Source organism: Melanotaenia boesemani, chromosome 16 (genome assembly GCF_017639745.1).
Source record: "Melanotaenia boesemani isolate fMelBoe1 chromosome 16, fMelBoe1.pri, whole genome shotgun sequence".
NCBI classification, from domain to species: domain Eukaryota; kingdom Metazoa; phylum Chordata; class Actinopteri; order Atheriniformes; family Melanotaeniidae; genus Melanotaenia; species Melanotaenia boesemani.
Window position 1 is genome coordinate 32,010,507 of NC_055697.1, and position 17,113 is coordinate 32,027,619.

The window sequence follows — 17,113 nt, forward strand, 5'->3', positions numbered from 1 at the left end:
ACCCTGTGACACAGCCACGCCAGGACCGGATCTGATCCACAATCAAATGTGAACCTGCACCACACATCAAAGTGATGAAATTGAAAATATGTCATTCGTCCGAAGTTTTTCTCAGATCAAAATCAGTGTCCACACAGCCAGAAATAAAAGAGCGGGCTGTGTAGCCTCTGAACAATCAACAAGAAAACAATTTTTTACTGATGTTTGGTTAAAAAAAACCGCTGAATCCAGGACTCGTGGTTAAATCTGACGAGTCCCCCAGGTGCCACCCCAAGTATAGACGGTCAGATTTTAACAAATATCCAGTGTTAACTGACTTTGCTTGGGTAAAACTTGGATGTCCAAGTACAAGTGAATGCAGCATGTATTATACTTCGGTGTCGCTCTACATCAATACTACCATGTTTTGTTTTATCATAATGCAGCATTTATCCAGTATCATTTCACCAACTGCCTGCATGGTGATGTTTGTCTGTTCAGACTGTTTACATTTTATAAAGAGGACTTAAAAGCCATAAAACCACCAGATGTGTCGACTGTGCAAGGTTAAAGGGCCAATAATGCTGACAAAACATTGAATCATTTATTTATTTGGTTCAAAAGAAGTTTTTCTCATTGTCAATGGCTTGTAAGTGGGTGCAGCAGCGATTAAAGCCTGACAATGCAGGATCATCCGAACTAAACAACTGATGGAAAAAAAGTATTAGCCATTTGCTTTTAAAAGTTTTGGTTTTAAATTATGACCACTTTGGTGTAATATTCAATTAAAATTTTCCTAGAAATTTATACTTTTTTCTTTTAATTTGTCATTTGCATGTGCAACCCTTTCCCTGGTCTGTGCCCCCCATTACATATGTTTTAGACCTGCCTCTGCACATAAGGAATCCCCACCCCCACCTGATACTCACCAAAATGAACCTGAAAATAAATAACAACTTGTTTAATTTGTGTATTCTTTTATTTTATTGGTCCTTTTCTTCCTCACAGCAGCGTCAAGCCAGATATTTTCATTTTAATATGACTTTCATACTTACATTCAGTTCAGAGACAGTTATTAGTGATGGGAGCTCATGTTTATACAGAATTTGGTATGGGTGGGTGGAGGGAGTGTACGTCCACTTTGTTTGTATGTGTGTGAGTTTGTGTGTGATTGTGTGTGTACTACTATGGGGTGTGCCTTTTTATTTTCTGTTATATTCTTTGATGTGTGAAGGCTTTTAAATTTTGTTTTTAATATGATTAATTTGTTTTTATTATGTACAACTCTTTGTGTTGCTTTGTGCATGAAAAGTGCTCCATAAATAACATTTTTTTTATTTAAATCCTATTTATTTGTTTATTTATTTGTTATGGTTGTTACTGTTTCCTTTTGTGTCCTGTGTTAGTGTTCTGTTTTTTCCATTTGGAGTTCGAGCTGGGGACAAAAAAACGGAGGAAGCCGGAAACTGGCCGGCTTCACCTTTACTTCCGGGATTGGTCTGTGACATCATCACGCTCCGTAGTTCGGCTGGCCAACGACTGAAACGTACCAAACACGCAGCGGGACTACAGCTCCCAGAGTGCATCGCGGTAACAGCTTGTAAACACACATGAAGGACGAGGAGACAGATGATCGGTGAGTTCTGGATCGATTCTGATGTTAAAGTAACGTCCGGTCCAAACTGTGAGCTGATAGAGAATCCACAATATGATCAATCAGTCTGTGATTAGCCATTCTGATCATTTCAGCCCTGTTCGGTAACGTTGGGTCAGTTTACTCCGGTTCAAAACAAACTCATTTCTCTTTTCAAATCCATAGTTCAAGTTCAAGTTGTCCGGAGGCTACAAGCGTAGTTTTTTCTTCTTAACCAACCGAAATCCGTGCCGGAAGTCCAGTTGGTTTGTTTTAAGGTTTTATTTTATTGCGTTTCAGAGTTCTGCTTTTTGTTTTCATTTGTCTTCTGCTGTAACTCCACATTTTGGTCAGTTGTGATAAAAACAAACCAATAAAACTGCTGCTGCAACAACCTAAAACTCAAACACAATCAATCAATCAATCAATCAATCAATCAATCAATCAATCAATCAGTTTATTGAATACAATTGGCTGAAAAGTCTGAGCAGCTCAACACGGTGGCCCTCTCATGTGTGTCCTCAGTGTTTGTGCGGTACAACCTGGGCCCTGGTGTAGCCGTGGAGCTGCAGGAGGAGGCGAGTGTGGCTGAGCTGAAGGAGGTGGTGGGGAGTCAGCAGGGAGTCCGTCCAGAGCAGCTCCGGGTTCTGTTTGCTGGGCGGGAGCTGCAGAACTCCTCCTCTCTGCAGGTGAGCTCCTCACTGGTAAATCTTACCTGATGTCTATATCCTCCTCTCACTCCTCCTCCTCCTCTCAGGGCTGTGACCTCCCGGAGCAGAGCACCGTCCATGTGGTCCTCCCTCCTTCAGGGTCCTCCTCCTCCCAGCTCCTTCTCCTGCAGGAGCGTCTGGCTCGAGGCACAGAGGAGCGGGACAGTCTGACCAGGCTGGACCTCAGCTCCTCCCGTCTCCTCACCACCTCCTCTGGACTTGCCGTGATCCTGGATGAAGGAGGAAGAGGAGTAGAGGAGGCGGCAGCAGCTCAGAATGGTCATTGTTTCACCTCAGTCCTTTATTTATTTTTTCTTTAAACTGGTTCTTTACTAAATTATGTGCTGACGCAACTCTGGCTCATCCCTTGAGTTAGGAGCCTTTTTTCTGCTTGAAAGATTCATTGGTCAGAGTTAAGCTCCTCTGAAAATGGTCCAGTATCAGGACTAGACTGGAACTGGTCCGGTACTATAAAAAATGTCCAAATAAAACACCTTCAGAAAGATGGAGAACTGTTGATCAAGATTTTAAAAGATTATAACCAGGTCAGAGACGAAGACATGAGGACTGGTCTGGATCAGGACGTTAAACTGAGTGTACCTGCTGTATGTCAGTACTGTGTATATTTTGTGCTTTGTGTGTACAGGTGTGCGTACCCGCAGTACTTTCTTTGTGTACTGTAAGAGATGCAGGTCGATACAATCTGGAAAACTACGAGTTCGTTGTCGAAGCTGCAAACAGACGACGCTGACGCTCAGCAGGGTGAGAGCAGTACTTTATGTTTAATTTATGCCAAATTTATATTTAAAATTTGTACTTTGTACTTCATGTGCACTTCCTGATATTTCATATGTACTCCATGTGTACTTAATATGTAGTTCATTTGTACTTTTTATTTACTTCTTGTGTATATTGTTTCCTTCATGTTTACTTCATGTGTGCTTTGTTTTAACTTTGCTTACTTTATGTGTGCTTAATTTTACTTTGTGTTTACTACATGTTATTATCAGTAAACATAAATACATAAAGTACACTTCATGTTTACCTCACGTGTACTTTACATTTACTTTCTGTGTACTTTAAGTGTACTTAAGTGTTGGAGTATGTAGCAGCGGTGGTGCTGTAATGACTGTGTGCTGCCAGCGGTGGCGCTGTTCATCATGGTGGACTGAAGTCTTCTGTATCTCTCAGGGGCCGTCCTGCTGGGACGATGTCCTTCAGCCTGGACGTATCCATGGTATCTGTCAATCTGATGGTTGTCATGGCAAAGAAGCGGTAAGTGGACGGACTATAATGTTTAGTAACCAATCAGAGGAAAGAGTCACACTTGACATCACTGCGTACTCCAGGAACTTCATATTATTTTTGGTCTTTCTGTTGGAAAATTAGTGATCAGGTCATTTCACCAATAATTAGCAAAATAATTATTGATTACTAGAACAATCTTTGTAAGTTTTGATGTCAGAGAAACCTGTGCATGTGACGCACATACCTGTGTTTATCAGAGAAACCTGATGTGTGTGTGTGTGTTTGTGGAGGAGTTCTACATGAAGTGTGCGTCTCATCCGACATCAGACGACGACGTCTCCGTGGCTCTCGACCTCATTATGACCAACAGCAGAGACGTGCCCTGCATCGCCTGCACCGACATCATGTAACACACACACATGCAGATGAAGAAGATGATGACATCACACTCAGGTGTACTGAGGTGTCTTCTCCCCCATTTTCAGGGACATGATCCTGGTCTTCCAGTGTTCAGAGCGTCATGTGATCTGTCTGGACTGTTTCCATCGTTACTGCCAGACACGCCTGAATGAGCGACAGTTTGTTCATCACCCCGTGGTCGGGTACTCGCTGCCGTGTGCAGGTGAGAGGACAGAGACAGGTGTCCCTCAGCAGCCCAGACGGTCACACGCTGAAACACATTTACTTACAGACTCACTTTCATTTCCTTGATGATGTCATCATGTTTGGCATTTGATGATGTTATCACGATGTTTTGTCATGTTTTTGATTGATTGGTTTATTCCAGACATGTCCACATCATCGTACCAAACATAATACATACATAGATTTTGAAACTATGTGTACATATATACTTATGGTAAATGGTAAATGGTCCGTATTTATATAGCGCTTTACTGTACCTGGGATGATACCCAAAGCGCTTTACATTATACATCACATTCACCCACTGATGGCGGAAGCTGCCATGCAAGGCGCTCGACCACGACCCATCAGGAGCAATTAGGGATTCGGTGTCTTGCCCAAGGACACCTCGACATGAACCTGACTTGGCCGAGGATCGAACCGGCAACCCTGGGGTTACGAGACGACCGCTCTACCTTTCTGAGCCACGCCGCCCCTTTTTATGCACAAAATGAATTTATAGTCTATGAATAAATCTCTACTCACCATGCATACACCCATCATACATGCACGTCTACACAGATGAACCATTCTGATGGCTGTTTTCTGAAGTGTGCACAGTGGCCACAGTGATCCTTGGCTGCAAAAGCTAGCTCTAGGGACATGGAATGTCACATCTCTGACAGGGAAGGAGCCTGAGCTGGTGCGCGAGGCTGAGCGGTTCCGGCTAGATATAGTTGGACTCACTCCTTCCGGGGACTCCCTTGTTCTGCTGGCGGACTTTAATGCTCACGTGGGCAATGACAGCGAGACTTGGAGGGGTGTGATTGGGAGGAACGGCCCTGATCTGAATCCAAGTGGTGTTTTGTTGCTGGACTTCTGTGCTCGTCATGGATTGTCCACAACGAACACCTTGTTCAGGCATAGGAGTGTCCACATGTGCGCTTGGCACCAGGACACTCTAGGCTGAAGTTCGATGATCGACTTTGTAGTCATATTGTCGGACTTGTGGCTGCATGTTCTGGACACTCGGGTGAAGAGAGGGGCGGAGCTATCAACTGATCACCACCTGGTGGTGGGTTGGCTCAGATGGTGGGGGAGGATGCCAGTCAGGCCTGGCAGGCCCAAGCGTGTTGTGAGGGTCTGCTGGGAATGTCTGGCAGAGTCCCCTGTCAGAAAGAGTTTCAACTCCCATCTCCGGCAGAGCTTCAACCATGTGCCAGGTGAGGCGGGGGACATTGAGTCCGAGTGGGCTGTGTTTCGTGCCTCTATTGTCGAGGCGGCCAGCCGCAGCTGTGGCCATGAGGTTGTTGGTGCCTGTTGTGGCGGTAACCCCCGAACTTGTTGATGGACACCGGCAGTAAGAGATGCCGTCAAGCTGAAGAAGGAGTCCTATCGGGCCTTTTTGGCCTGTGGGACTCCAGAGGCAGCTGATGGGTATCGGCGAGCTAGGCGGAGCGCAGCTTCGGCGGTCGCTAAGGCAAAAACTCGGGCATGGGAGGAGTGTGGAGAGGCCATGGAGAATGACTTCCGGACGACTTCAAGGAGATTCTGGTCCACCATCTGGCAGCTCAGGAGGGGAAAGCAGTGCTCCATCAACACTGTGTACAGTGGGGATGGGGGGCTGCTGACTCGGGACGTTGTGAGGTGGTGGAGGGCATACTTCAAAGACCTTCTCAATCTCACCAACATGCCTTTTGATGAGGAAGCAGAGTCTGGGGAGCTGGTGCTGGCTCTCCCATCTCTGGGGCTGAGGTCGTTAAAAAGCTCCTTGGTGGCAAGGCCCCGGGGGTGGTGAGGTCCGCCCAGAGTACCTTAAGGCTCTGGATGCTGTAGGGCTGTCTTGGCTGACACGCCTCTGCAGCATCACGTGGACATCGAGGACAATTCCCCAGGACTGGCAGACTGGGGTGGTGGTCCCCCTCCTGGGGTACTCCGGGAGTATGGAGTACCGGACCCGCTTGTATGAACTCCCAAAAAGGGTGGAGTACTCTTTCCGGGTCTGCAATAGGGTCCTGCCCCAAGTGGAGGAGTTCACGTATCTTGGGGTCTTGTTCATGAGTGGGGGAAGGATGGAGCGGGAGATCAACAGGCGGATCGGTGCGGCGTCTGCAGTGATGCGGACTCTGCATCGGTCTGTCATGGTGAAGAAGGAGCGGAGCCAAAAGGCAAAGCTCTCGATTTACAAGTTGATCTACGTTTCCACCCTCACCTATGGTCACGAGTAGTGACCGAAAGAACAAGATCGCGAATACAAGCGGCGGAAATGGGTTTTCTCAGCAGGTTGGCCGGGCTCTCCCTTAGAGATAGGGTGAGTAGCTTGGTGATCCACGAGGGGCTCAGAGTAGAGTCGCTGCTCCTCCGCATCGAGAGGAGCCAGATAAGGTGGCTCGAGCATCTGGTTAGGATGCCTCCTGGACACCTCCCTGGTGAGGTGGTCCGGGCACGTCCCACCGGAAAGAGGCCCCAGGGGAGACCCAGGATACGCTGGAAGGAGTACATCTCTCGGCTGGCCTGGAAACACCTCGGGATCCCTCCGGATGAGCTGGTGAATGTGGCCAGGGAGAGGGAAGTCTGGATTTCCCTTCTTAGGCAGCTGCCCCCACGACCCGACTTCGGATAAGCCGCAGAAAATGGATGGATGGCATATCGAATGTGCAGTTTCCAGCAGATCAGTTAGTCAATCATCTCTCCCAGAAACTTAATTTCTTTAAATCTCTCCACCTTTACACCCTCTATCACCCCTTTTATTTTATTGTTCCTCTTACGATTCTCAAACAACAGAAACTTTGTTTTGTCCAAATTTAATGTGGCTTTATTCATATCAAACCACCTTTTTAATGGATTAAATTCTGAGGTGATTTCTTCCATGAGCTGTTGAAAGTTCTCACCTGCACAGAAAATATTGGTGTCATCAGCAAACAAAACAACCTGTAGTAAATTTCATAATCTAAACATCACATTACGTCACAATGGTCGAACATCACAAACTTCACGTGCTGATGTCACAATGTTTTTTAGTGTTTAATGTTTGAACCTTACAATGTTTGAACTTCACAATGTTTGAATTTTACGATGCTTAAACTTTACGATGTTTGAACTTCAGGCATTAACATCAAAGTGTTTGAGCATCAAAATATTTGTCATAATGTTAGAACATAACGATGTTTCAACATAACAACGTTGAAATAAGACGTTAGAAAATAACGACGTTGGAATAACACGTTATAACATAATGACGTTGGAATAAGATGTTAGAACATAACGACGTTGGAATAAAGACGTTAGAACATAACGACTTTGGAACGTAATGACGTTGGAATAACAACCGTGGAACATAACAACGCTGGTATAACGACGTTGGAACATAACGACGTTGGAATAACGACGGTGGAACATAACGTTGGAACATAACGACTTTGGAATAACGACGTTAGAACATAACGACGTTGGAACGTAATGACGTTGGAATAACAACCGTGGAACATAACAACGCTGGTATAACGACGTTGGAACATAACGACGTTGGAATAACGACGTTGGAACATAACGTTGGAACATAACGACTTTGGAATAACGACGGTGGAACATAACGATGCTGGAATAATGACATTGGAACATAATAATGTTGGAATAATGACGTTGGAACATAACAACGGTGGAACATAACGACGGTGGAACATAACGACGGTGGAACATAACGATGGTGGAATAATAATGTTGGAATAATGACGTTGGAACGTAACAATGGTGGAACATAACGACGGTGGAACATAACAATGGTGGAACATAACGACGGTGGAACATAACGATGGTGGAACATAATGATGGTGGAACATAACGTTGGAATATAACGCCGTTGGAATAGCAACTTTGAAACATAACGACGGTGGAACATAACGACGATGGAACATAACGACGGTGGAACATAACGATGGTGGAACATAACGACGGTGGAACATAACGACGGTGGAACATAACGATGGTGGAACATAACGACGGTGGAACATAACGATGGTGGAACATAACAACGTTGGAATATAACGCCGTTGGAATAGCAACTTTGAAACATAACGATGGTGGAACATAACGACGGTGGAACATAACGACGGTGGAACATAACGATGGTGGAACATAACGACGGTGGAACATAACGACGGTGGAACATAACGATGGTGGAATATAACGACGGTGGAACATAACGATGGTGGAACATAACGATGTTGGAATAATAATGTTGGAATAATGACGTTGGAACGTAACGACGGTGGAACATAACGACGGTGGAACATAACGACGGTGGAACATAACGACGGTGGAACATAACGATGGTGGAACATAACAACGTTGGAATATAACGCCGTTGGAATAGCAACTTTGAAACATAACGATGGTGGAACATAACAACGGTGGAACATAACGACGGTGGAACATAACGATGGTGGAACATAACGACGGTGGAACATAACGACGGTGGAACATAACGTTGGAATATAACGCCGTTGGAATAGCAACTTTGAAACATAACGATGGTGGAACATAACGACGGTGGAACATAACGACGGTGGAACATAACGATGGTGGAACATAACGACGGTGGAACATAACGATGGTGGAACATAACAACGTTGGAATATAACGCCGTTGGAATAGCAACTTTGAAACATAACGATGGTGGAACATAACAACGTTGGAACATAACGATGGCGGAACATAACAACGGTGGAATAACAATGTTGGAACATAACGACGAACACTAGACGTTTCAACATAATGTTGAAATAAAACGACGTTGGAACATAACGACGACATTGGAATAACGATGTTGGAACATAACCCCACCTGTACCTCTATGTTGCATCCAACGCCAGCACAGGATCCTCCTCTGATGGGCTGAACATGAATTAGAAAGCAGATTATTTAATTATTTTAAGGTATATGACCCTCCTACATGCTGCCTCCTATTGTCTACCTCAGTTGATAACAGAAAAGCACCATCAGCACAAACGTTCACGTGTCTTTGCATTTCTCCCCCATACCTATTGGTATGAAGTGCAATTTAAAACACTAGTAAAACGGGTTTTAAATATGCAAATATATCTTCACTGAATTAGTATCATAAAAGCACTTTACATCATATACAGCTGTTCTCATTGGTATTTACACTGATACAGTTCATATTTGCCAACAGGAAACTGATTATACTTTGATATCATGGTTTAAAGCATGAAATGCAGTAAGGAAGAGGCTAAAACACAGGGATACAGAAAACATTTTATTAAACTATTCCTCTCTTGCCACCTCCTCTTCTCCACAGCATCCTAGCTCCAGGCGGTACTTTCACTGCACTGCATTTTTTGCTGAAATTTCAGTGTCAGCGCACTCTGCACTTAAACATAGTGTTTGAAGTATAGAAGTGCACAGATTGAGACACACCCACTGAGTGTGTTAATGTAATCATGAATGTATAATAATGTGTGTGTGTGTGTGTGTCTGCAGTCGGCTGTGACGACTCTCTGATCAAAGAGTTGCATCACTTCAGGATTCTGGGAGAAGATCAGGTGATTTCAGTTCAGTTTTCATCCATTTGTTCAGGACCACACAGATTACCCATAATCCCCCCCTCTTCCCCGTCTCCCTGTCTTAGTATGGGCGGTACCAACAGTATGGGGCAGAAGAGTGTCTGATGGCCATTGGAGGACTGATGTGTCCATCACCTGGCTGTGGGGCGGGGCTTGTCCCACCAGATGGCAGCAGGAAGGTGGAGTGTGACCGACAGCTGGGCTGTGGCTTCGTTTTCTGCAGGGACTGCAGGAGCGTCTTCCACGAGGGTGCATGTGAGGCAGTGCTGACTCCACCCTCAGAAGACGCCTCTCAGGTGGGTGACGGCGTCGGACAGCGGCGGTCTGTGAGCAGGGTTTTATGACACGTTCTTTAATCATTGTTCTACGTGCCTCATCAGGTTTATTTTTTACATCTGTGGAACATGGTCAGCAGTAATGACTCTCCTAAACCTGGCCATCTTCTCTCTTCTTCTGATGTTTTTATCACTAATCATCCAGACATCACCTGCCTGAGTTTCCAGACTTTAAAGTGATGGCTTCCAGGAGCTTTTTTGTCTTGACAGAGACCCCACAGTGACCGGTAAATCAGTTGGTGGGGTTTCATGGCTGTAAAAGAGCCATTGAGCTCCTGTTTGAATCTCTGAAATTTAGTTTAGTAGTATCAGTTTTTTTTTTTTTCATTCACTTCTTTATTGAGTTTTCAAAAAGCAAAAAAAAATAAAAAAAAATAAAAATAAAATAAAATAAAAAAATAAAAAGACAAAAATAATACATAACAATACTCTGGTACACTTGTGTTACACAGACTGTGGGCTATTACAACCAGCACCCAGATACCTAATGTTTTAAAATTTTGACCGTTCATATTCGGTAGTAATGAAAGTTTAGGTACCAAGAATATTAAAAGACAGTTTAAACTTATAATCAATAAACATTTATAACAATGTAGCTTAGAACAAGGGTGTCTAACCTCCGTCATACTTTCCATTAGGGATACATATGCGATCGGAAATAAGACTAGGATTTCACATATACACCATCCATCTCCACAAATGATACCACATGATCTGGGGGTAAGTAATACTATTCCTATCCCAAATCCCCTCTTAGTTGTTTCACATATTGTAGCCATCCTTCCCAAACGGCATTGAGTTTGTCCAGTTCCAATCTAAGAGAAAAAGTTAGTTTCTCCATTTGGTAAATGTTCATCATTATTTCAACCCAGTCATCTCCCCTAGGTGCTACCCCACTTCGCCACCTCCTGGTGATTGTCTTTTTACTGGCCACCAACATGATCCTCAACAATTTGTAATCTTCAGGTTTCTTTAGGTTAAGCTTGTTCGTCCTTCCTAAAAACATATCTTCAAAGGTGAGAGGGATATTTGTTTTCAGCACCTTATCAACACTTTTTTTAATCTCACCCCAATATTGACCTATTACTGGACATCCCCAAAAGATGTGATAGTGATCCGCTCTGGCTTCTCCACATAGTCTCCAACACGATGCATCTACATATTTTCTTTGTGCGGGTGTCACAAAAAACCTTATTATGTTCTTCCATCCATGCTCCCTCCAAAGTGTGGAGCTGGTGGTCTTCCATTGTATTTCGTTTATTTCTTCCCAGTCTTCCCTTGGTATCTCAATATTTGCTTCCCTCTCCCACTTTCCTTTTATATAATCTGTGGTGTCAGTTTTCAATTCCTCTAGAGCCATGTACAGTTTGGAGACAATTTTTTGAACCAACTTTGATTTACATGCTTCAACCATTATTTTGATTATCGTTGGTTGGGAGACATCTAGATCCTCTTTTTTTATTTCCTGCCCTACATAGTGTCGCAACTGGAGATATCTGTGGAAATCTTGATTGTTTAGAACATATCGATCCTTTAGTTCCTGGAAACTCATCATTACCTTATCTTTAATAACTTCCCAATACATCTTTGGCCCCCTTTCCCATTTTTTAAATGTATTATCTAACTTATTGGGTATGAAATCCGTATCATACGCAATCCATCTCAGTGATCTACACTTACCCATCAAATTGTATTTAGTCACAATGACAGTCCATATCCTAAGAGGTACCTCAAGCCATGGGTTTGTTCCTTCTTTTAGATAGGATCTTAGTTTACTGTCACATATAGTCGCCTGTACTGGAACTTTTTCTATTAAATTTTCATCTATGTCCTTCCATTTTGCAAGATAATCGGGGTCACATAGGTGCAACAACACTTTGAGCTGTGCGGCATAGTAATAGCTCTTCAGACACGGCAATGCCAGTCCTCCCTTTCCCTTTGATAACTGCATTGTTCTATATTTGATTCTTGGCCTCATGCCTTGCCAGACATATCTGGAAATCATTTTATCCCATTCTTTAAATTCTGTCTCCGTCACTTCAACTGGAAGAGTCTGAAATACATATAGCAGCCGGGGAAGAACATTCATTTTAATTATCTCTACTCTTGATGTTAGACTTAAAAAAGGGATTAAGCTCCATTTTCCCAAATCGGCTTTTATTTTCGATATTAACTGAGTATAATTAGATGATTTCAACTGTCCCAAATCTTGTGTTAGGTTTATACCTAAATACTTCATTGATTTCTGTCCCCACTTAATTTTATAATTCTGTTCAATAGCCTGATTTGGTTCGTAATTAAAGGTGATGACTTGAGTTTTTTGTATGTTAATTTTATACCCAGATAGCCTCCCAAATTCCGCAAAGACGGTCATAAGTGTAGGTAACGATGCGTTGGGTTTTTCAAGATAAATGAAGATGTCGTCCGCAAACAAGGCTATTTTATGCTCTTGTCCCGCAATAACTATACCTTTTATAACCTCATGCTGTTTTATCCACTGGCTCAAGGGTTCCAGGAAGATGGCAAAAAGTAATGGGCTAACCGAACACCCTTGTCGGCAGCCTCGTTCTAGTGTGATTGCGTTGGACAAACTTCCATTGACTTTAATCCTTGCTGTAGGATTTGCATATAAGGCCTGCAATAACTTAATACTAGTTTCATGGAAATTAAACTTCTTCATAACCCTATATAAGAATTCCCACCTAACTGAGTCAAAAGCTTTTTCTGCATCAATCCCCATTATCAGTGCTTCTAACTTATTATTTGATATATACTGCATTATATGTAAGGTCCGGCGGATATTATCATGTGTCTGGCGACGTTTGATAAAGCCTGTTTGATCCAAACTTATGATATCTGGCAAAATTTTCTCTATTCGCCTTGCTAAGATTGCTGTGAAGAGTCTATAGTCTATGTTGAGTACACTTATAGGTCTATAGTTGGAACAATTGGTTTCATCCTTTCCTTCCTTCGCAATTACAGAAATAATTCCCTCTTTCCATGAATTAGGAATCCCTCCTCCTTGTAGTATCCAATTAAAAGTCCTATGTAGTAATGGTAATAGTTTGTGTCTGTAGATCTTATACCATTCCGAGATGTATCCATCAGCTCCAGGGCTCTTATTATTCTTGAGTTTAGAAATTGCCGTATTTATTTCTTCCATAGTTATCTCCGATATTAGAGCAGCATTTTGTTCTTCTGTTACCTGTGGTAAATTTAGCCTTTCCAAAAAACTATCTATCTGTAATTCATTATCATGGTTCATTTTAGCATACAATTGTCTATAATAGAGTTCAAAACATTTATGAATTTCTCCTGTTTTATACACCAATTTCTTCGTTTGTGGGTCTCTCATTTTGTAAACGTTTCTCGTTGCTTGTTGTTTTTTAAGCCTATATGCTAACAGTTTCGCAGATTTACTTCCGGCCTCATAATTTCTTTGTTTGGAGAAGATCAGTTTATTCTGAATTTCTTGTGTTAAGATGTCATTTATCTCTGCCCTTTTCTTTTTAATCTCGGTACATTTTTCCTTATCTAATGTATTTTTATGTTCCCTTTCAATCTTTTCTAAATCAGCCTGCAATGATTTCAACTTTTCCTGTCTTTTCTTTTTCAAGTATGAAGATCTAGCTATTAGTTTCCCTCTCATTACCGCCTTACAAGCATCCCACAGAACGGATGGGCACACCTCCCCATTATCATTGTCATCCACGTACTCCTGAATTTCTTTCTCAATTTCTTCCCTCATGCGACCATTTAATAAGTTTGAGTTAAGTCTCCATAATGTAGTTTTCTTTTCGTTCTCCAGGTGCATTTTTAAATACACCGGACTATGATCGGACAAGTCCCTTACTCCAAACTCGCAACTTACCACCCTGTATCGATCTCTATTATAAATCAAGAAATAATCAATTCTTGAGTACAGAACATGGGGCGCAGAAAAATATGTGTAGTCTTTTCCAGTAGGATTAAGTTCTCTCCATATATCTAAAATTCCAAGCTCAGACATCATTTTACAGATTTTTTTCCCCGTGACACTTTTTTGCACATTTTTCCCAGAAGAGTCTAATTGTGGATTAAGTCTTTGGTTGAGGTCTCCTCCCCCAATGAAAATACCCTCTACCTCTGTTGCCATTAAGTTAAACAATTGCTTAAAGAAATCCCAGTCTGATCCCGGAGGCGCATAAACGTTAAGTAGTGTGACTAGTTCTCCTTCCAATCGACCCGTCACTAGAATGTATCTACCTTCTTTGTCTTTTACCACTCTCAGTCTCTCAAAACAGAGTTTATTTGATATCAATATAGCCACCCCTCTTCTATGTCCAGATTTATATGAGGCTGAAAACTCCTGGTTATAACCATTCCTTTTTAATTTGTCATGCTCTTTGTCAGTTAAATGGGTCTCCTGTAAAAAGAGCACTTCTACCTTCTCCTTCTTCATTTTACTAATTATCTTGCTCCTTTTTATCGGGTTGAGTACTCCGTTGACATTATATGAGGCAATTTTAATAGTAGTCATTTTCTATATTTTAACTTATCTATTCCCTCCTACTTGTCCTTCCACCCCATTTGCTACAACACTTAAACATTAAGAACGAGAACAATGAAATAAACAATCGAACCTTATCAATAACAACTTCCAAACAAGAGGTCCAAAACTTGACCTTTTCTGAGCCAACTCCTAGCTCTAAGGGATAGACCCTGGACCATGAAGGCCAGGGGCCCTTTTGGCCTACTTTGGCCCTGTTCATTTGTCCAATATTTTCAAGAAAATTAACATAAAAGAAAAACAGTCCCGACATGACCATTACTTAAAAGGAAGGGAACTCTCAGTTATTTATCAAAAGTGCTAGCTGGGCGCATCAGGTTACCTTGATCGCCCTATATGCCACCTTTCACCTGGCTTTATGCATTGTTCTTCACTGTTCCTTCTCACTGTTTCTTCGGAAAACCTGCAGTTTTTGTTTGTATCCCATTGATGTCGTCCCGTCCGGTTTATCCGCTGCTTCAGCTCGACGCCACATCTGTCTCCGTATCCTCTCCATCGGGTCGTCTGCTGGTTTGATGACTCTCACCTGAAATCCTCTCTCTACCATGTCCTTGGTTGCCTCCGTCGCCGTGTTATAAGTCCGTGTGTCACCCTCATAGAAGACACGGAGCTTCGCCGGAAATGGAGTCTGAAAACGAATCTTTTTCTCTTTCAGGATCTTCTTTGCCTCGATATATTCCTTACGCCTCTTCATAATCTCGGGAGCATAATCATGATCCACAATAACCCGCCGCCCTTCGTACAAAAACCCTTTCTTTTCCCAAGCCAGCTTGATGATTTCTTCTTTGCATCTGTAACTCAGCAGTTTAACAACAATCGACCGCGGAGGGGCATCACTTGGAGGGCGTGCTGACAGCGCTCTGTGAGCCCTCTCGATATTGAGTGCGAATGACTGTGGCAATTCTAGTTGTTCCCTCAGCAGGTTTTTTACAAAGTCAGCCATTGACTCCGTGTTGTCCTCAGCCCCCTCTTTAACCCCGTGCAGTCTTATATTTTCTCTCCTGGCACGCCCTTCTTGGTCTATCAGCTTCTCCTCAAATCTCTTTTGAAGTTTAAGCAGCTCCAGTGTAGCTTCCTCCACGCTCTGAACACGGTCTTCCGCTTCGACTATGCGCCTTTCTGCCTCGTCAAGTCTGCCATTCGTTTTCGTGATTTCTTCTCTTATGTCTTTAAGACTAGCTGCATTTTCCCGGCGAAACTCTCTTATCTCCCGCAACACCGTATCTAAGTCCGCCATGCTTTCAGCCACTTGCCCCGGTGTCTCCCGATGCGCCTCCGCCAGCACGGGGATAGCTTCAGCTGCTAAGTTTGCTAGCTCCGATGTTAGCTTATCGTGTTTGCTGTCGTCTTTCGCGTTCTTCCCCGCTTCGTATGTCGTCTTTTTTGGTCTTCCTTTAGTCATAATCCCTGCCCCCGGTAATTTATTCACTCGTTGTCCTTGAAACACTCACATTTAAACCGTACGGGGCATTATTACTGCATAATGTCGGGGAGCTGTGTTCCTATGCTGTCGCCATGTTCATGGTTCCGACCGGAAGCCCAGAAAGCAGTAGTATCAGTTTTATCTGAAGAATAAACAATGAGTCTTATCATCTGTTAATTAGACAATACAGAGAGATCAGAAACAAGTTAAACAGAGCTTTGGAGGGCTGAACTCTGCTAAAGGAACAGAGGTCAGACCGTGTAAAATTCTGGTAACTGTTTTTCCCAAATGAGAGGGTCTTAAATCAGCTGCAGTCAGAGGGATTTTTACTGTAACTGCTTGATTTGATGATGAACAGGTCCACTGTTACCCTCCTCCTCAGGGTTTTGTCGTGGAGGAGGAGGCATCTCTGCGGGGGAGGTGGGATCAGGCGTCCCGGCTGTTCATCCAGGAGTCAACCAAACGCTGCCCTCAGTGTTCAGTTCCAGTGGAGAGAAACGGTGAGCATCACACACACACTCACACACACACACACGCATAATGAGATTTAAACTGTGCTGCTGTCTCCCCCTGCAGGCGGATGTATGCACATGCAGTGTTCCCTGTGCAAAGCCGAGTGGTGTTGGCTCTGCAGGGTCCCCTGGAACAGAGAGTGTATGGGAGACCACTGGTTCGGATAAACAGGCCTGGAAGACACGATCACATGGGCAACCACTCGCAGAAGTAATCACATGACCAGACATGTTGATTACAAAATGTAATCCAAACCTTTGATGAAAACTATGTATTTGCACATGTAAATATAATTTATGAGGAAAGCATGTAAAATCTGAACCTGACGGCTGTTTGAAGTTCCTGGACATGAGGTCAGAGAAGCAGAAGCAACGACTGATATTTGATTAATTTGTCTGATGATACATGAAGTCTGATGTATGTGGAATGTGAGATTTACGGTTTCTGATGCTTCCTGCTCTCTGTGACAAACAGAAACTGAGTCCTGTTAATAAATGAGGTGTTTATTCAGATTCCT

General features: G+C 43.1%; 1 protein-coding gene across 1 annotated transcript; it reads left to right on the plus strand.

Moving 5' to 3' along the window:
- Positions 1-1,513: 1,513 nt before the first annotated feature.
- On the plus strand, positions 1,514-17,108 carry prkn (parkin RBR E3 ubiquitin protein ligase). Its single transcript, XM_042010717.1, has 11 exons — positions 1,514-1,615; positions 2,138-2,301; positions 2,370-2,601; positions 2,969-3,084; positions 3,514-3,597; positions 3,861-3,976; positions 4,056-4,192; positions 9,694-9,755; positions 9,842-10,072; positions 16,466-16,583; positions 16,660-17,108. Exons 1-11 carry the CDS (start codon positions 1,609-1,611, stop codon positions 16,761-16,763), a joined length of 1,371 nt encoding a protein of 456 aa, XP_041866651.1. The 5' UTR covers positions 1,514-1,608; the 3' UTR covers positions 16,764-17,108.
- Positions 17,109-17,113: the final 5 nt, after the last annotated feature.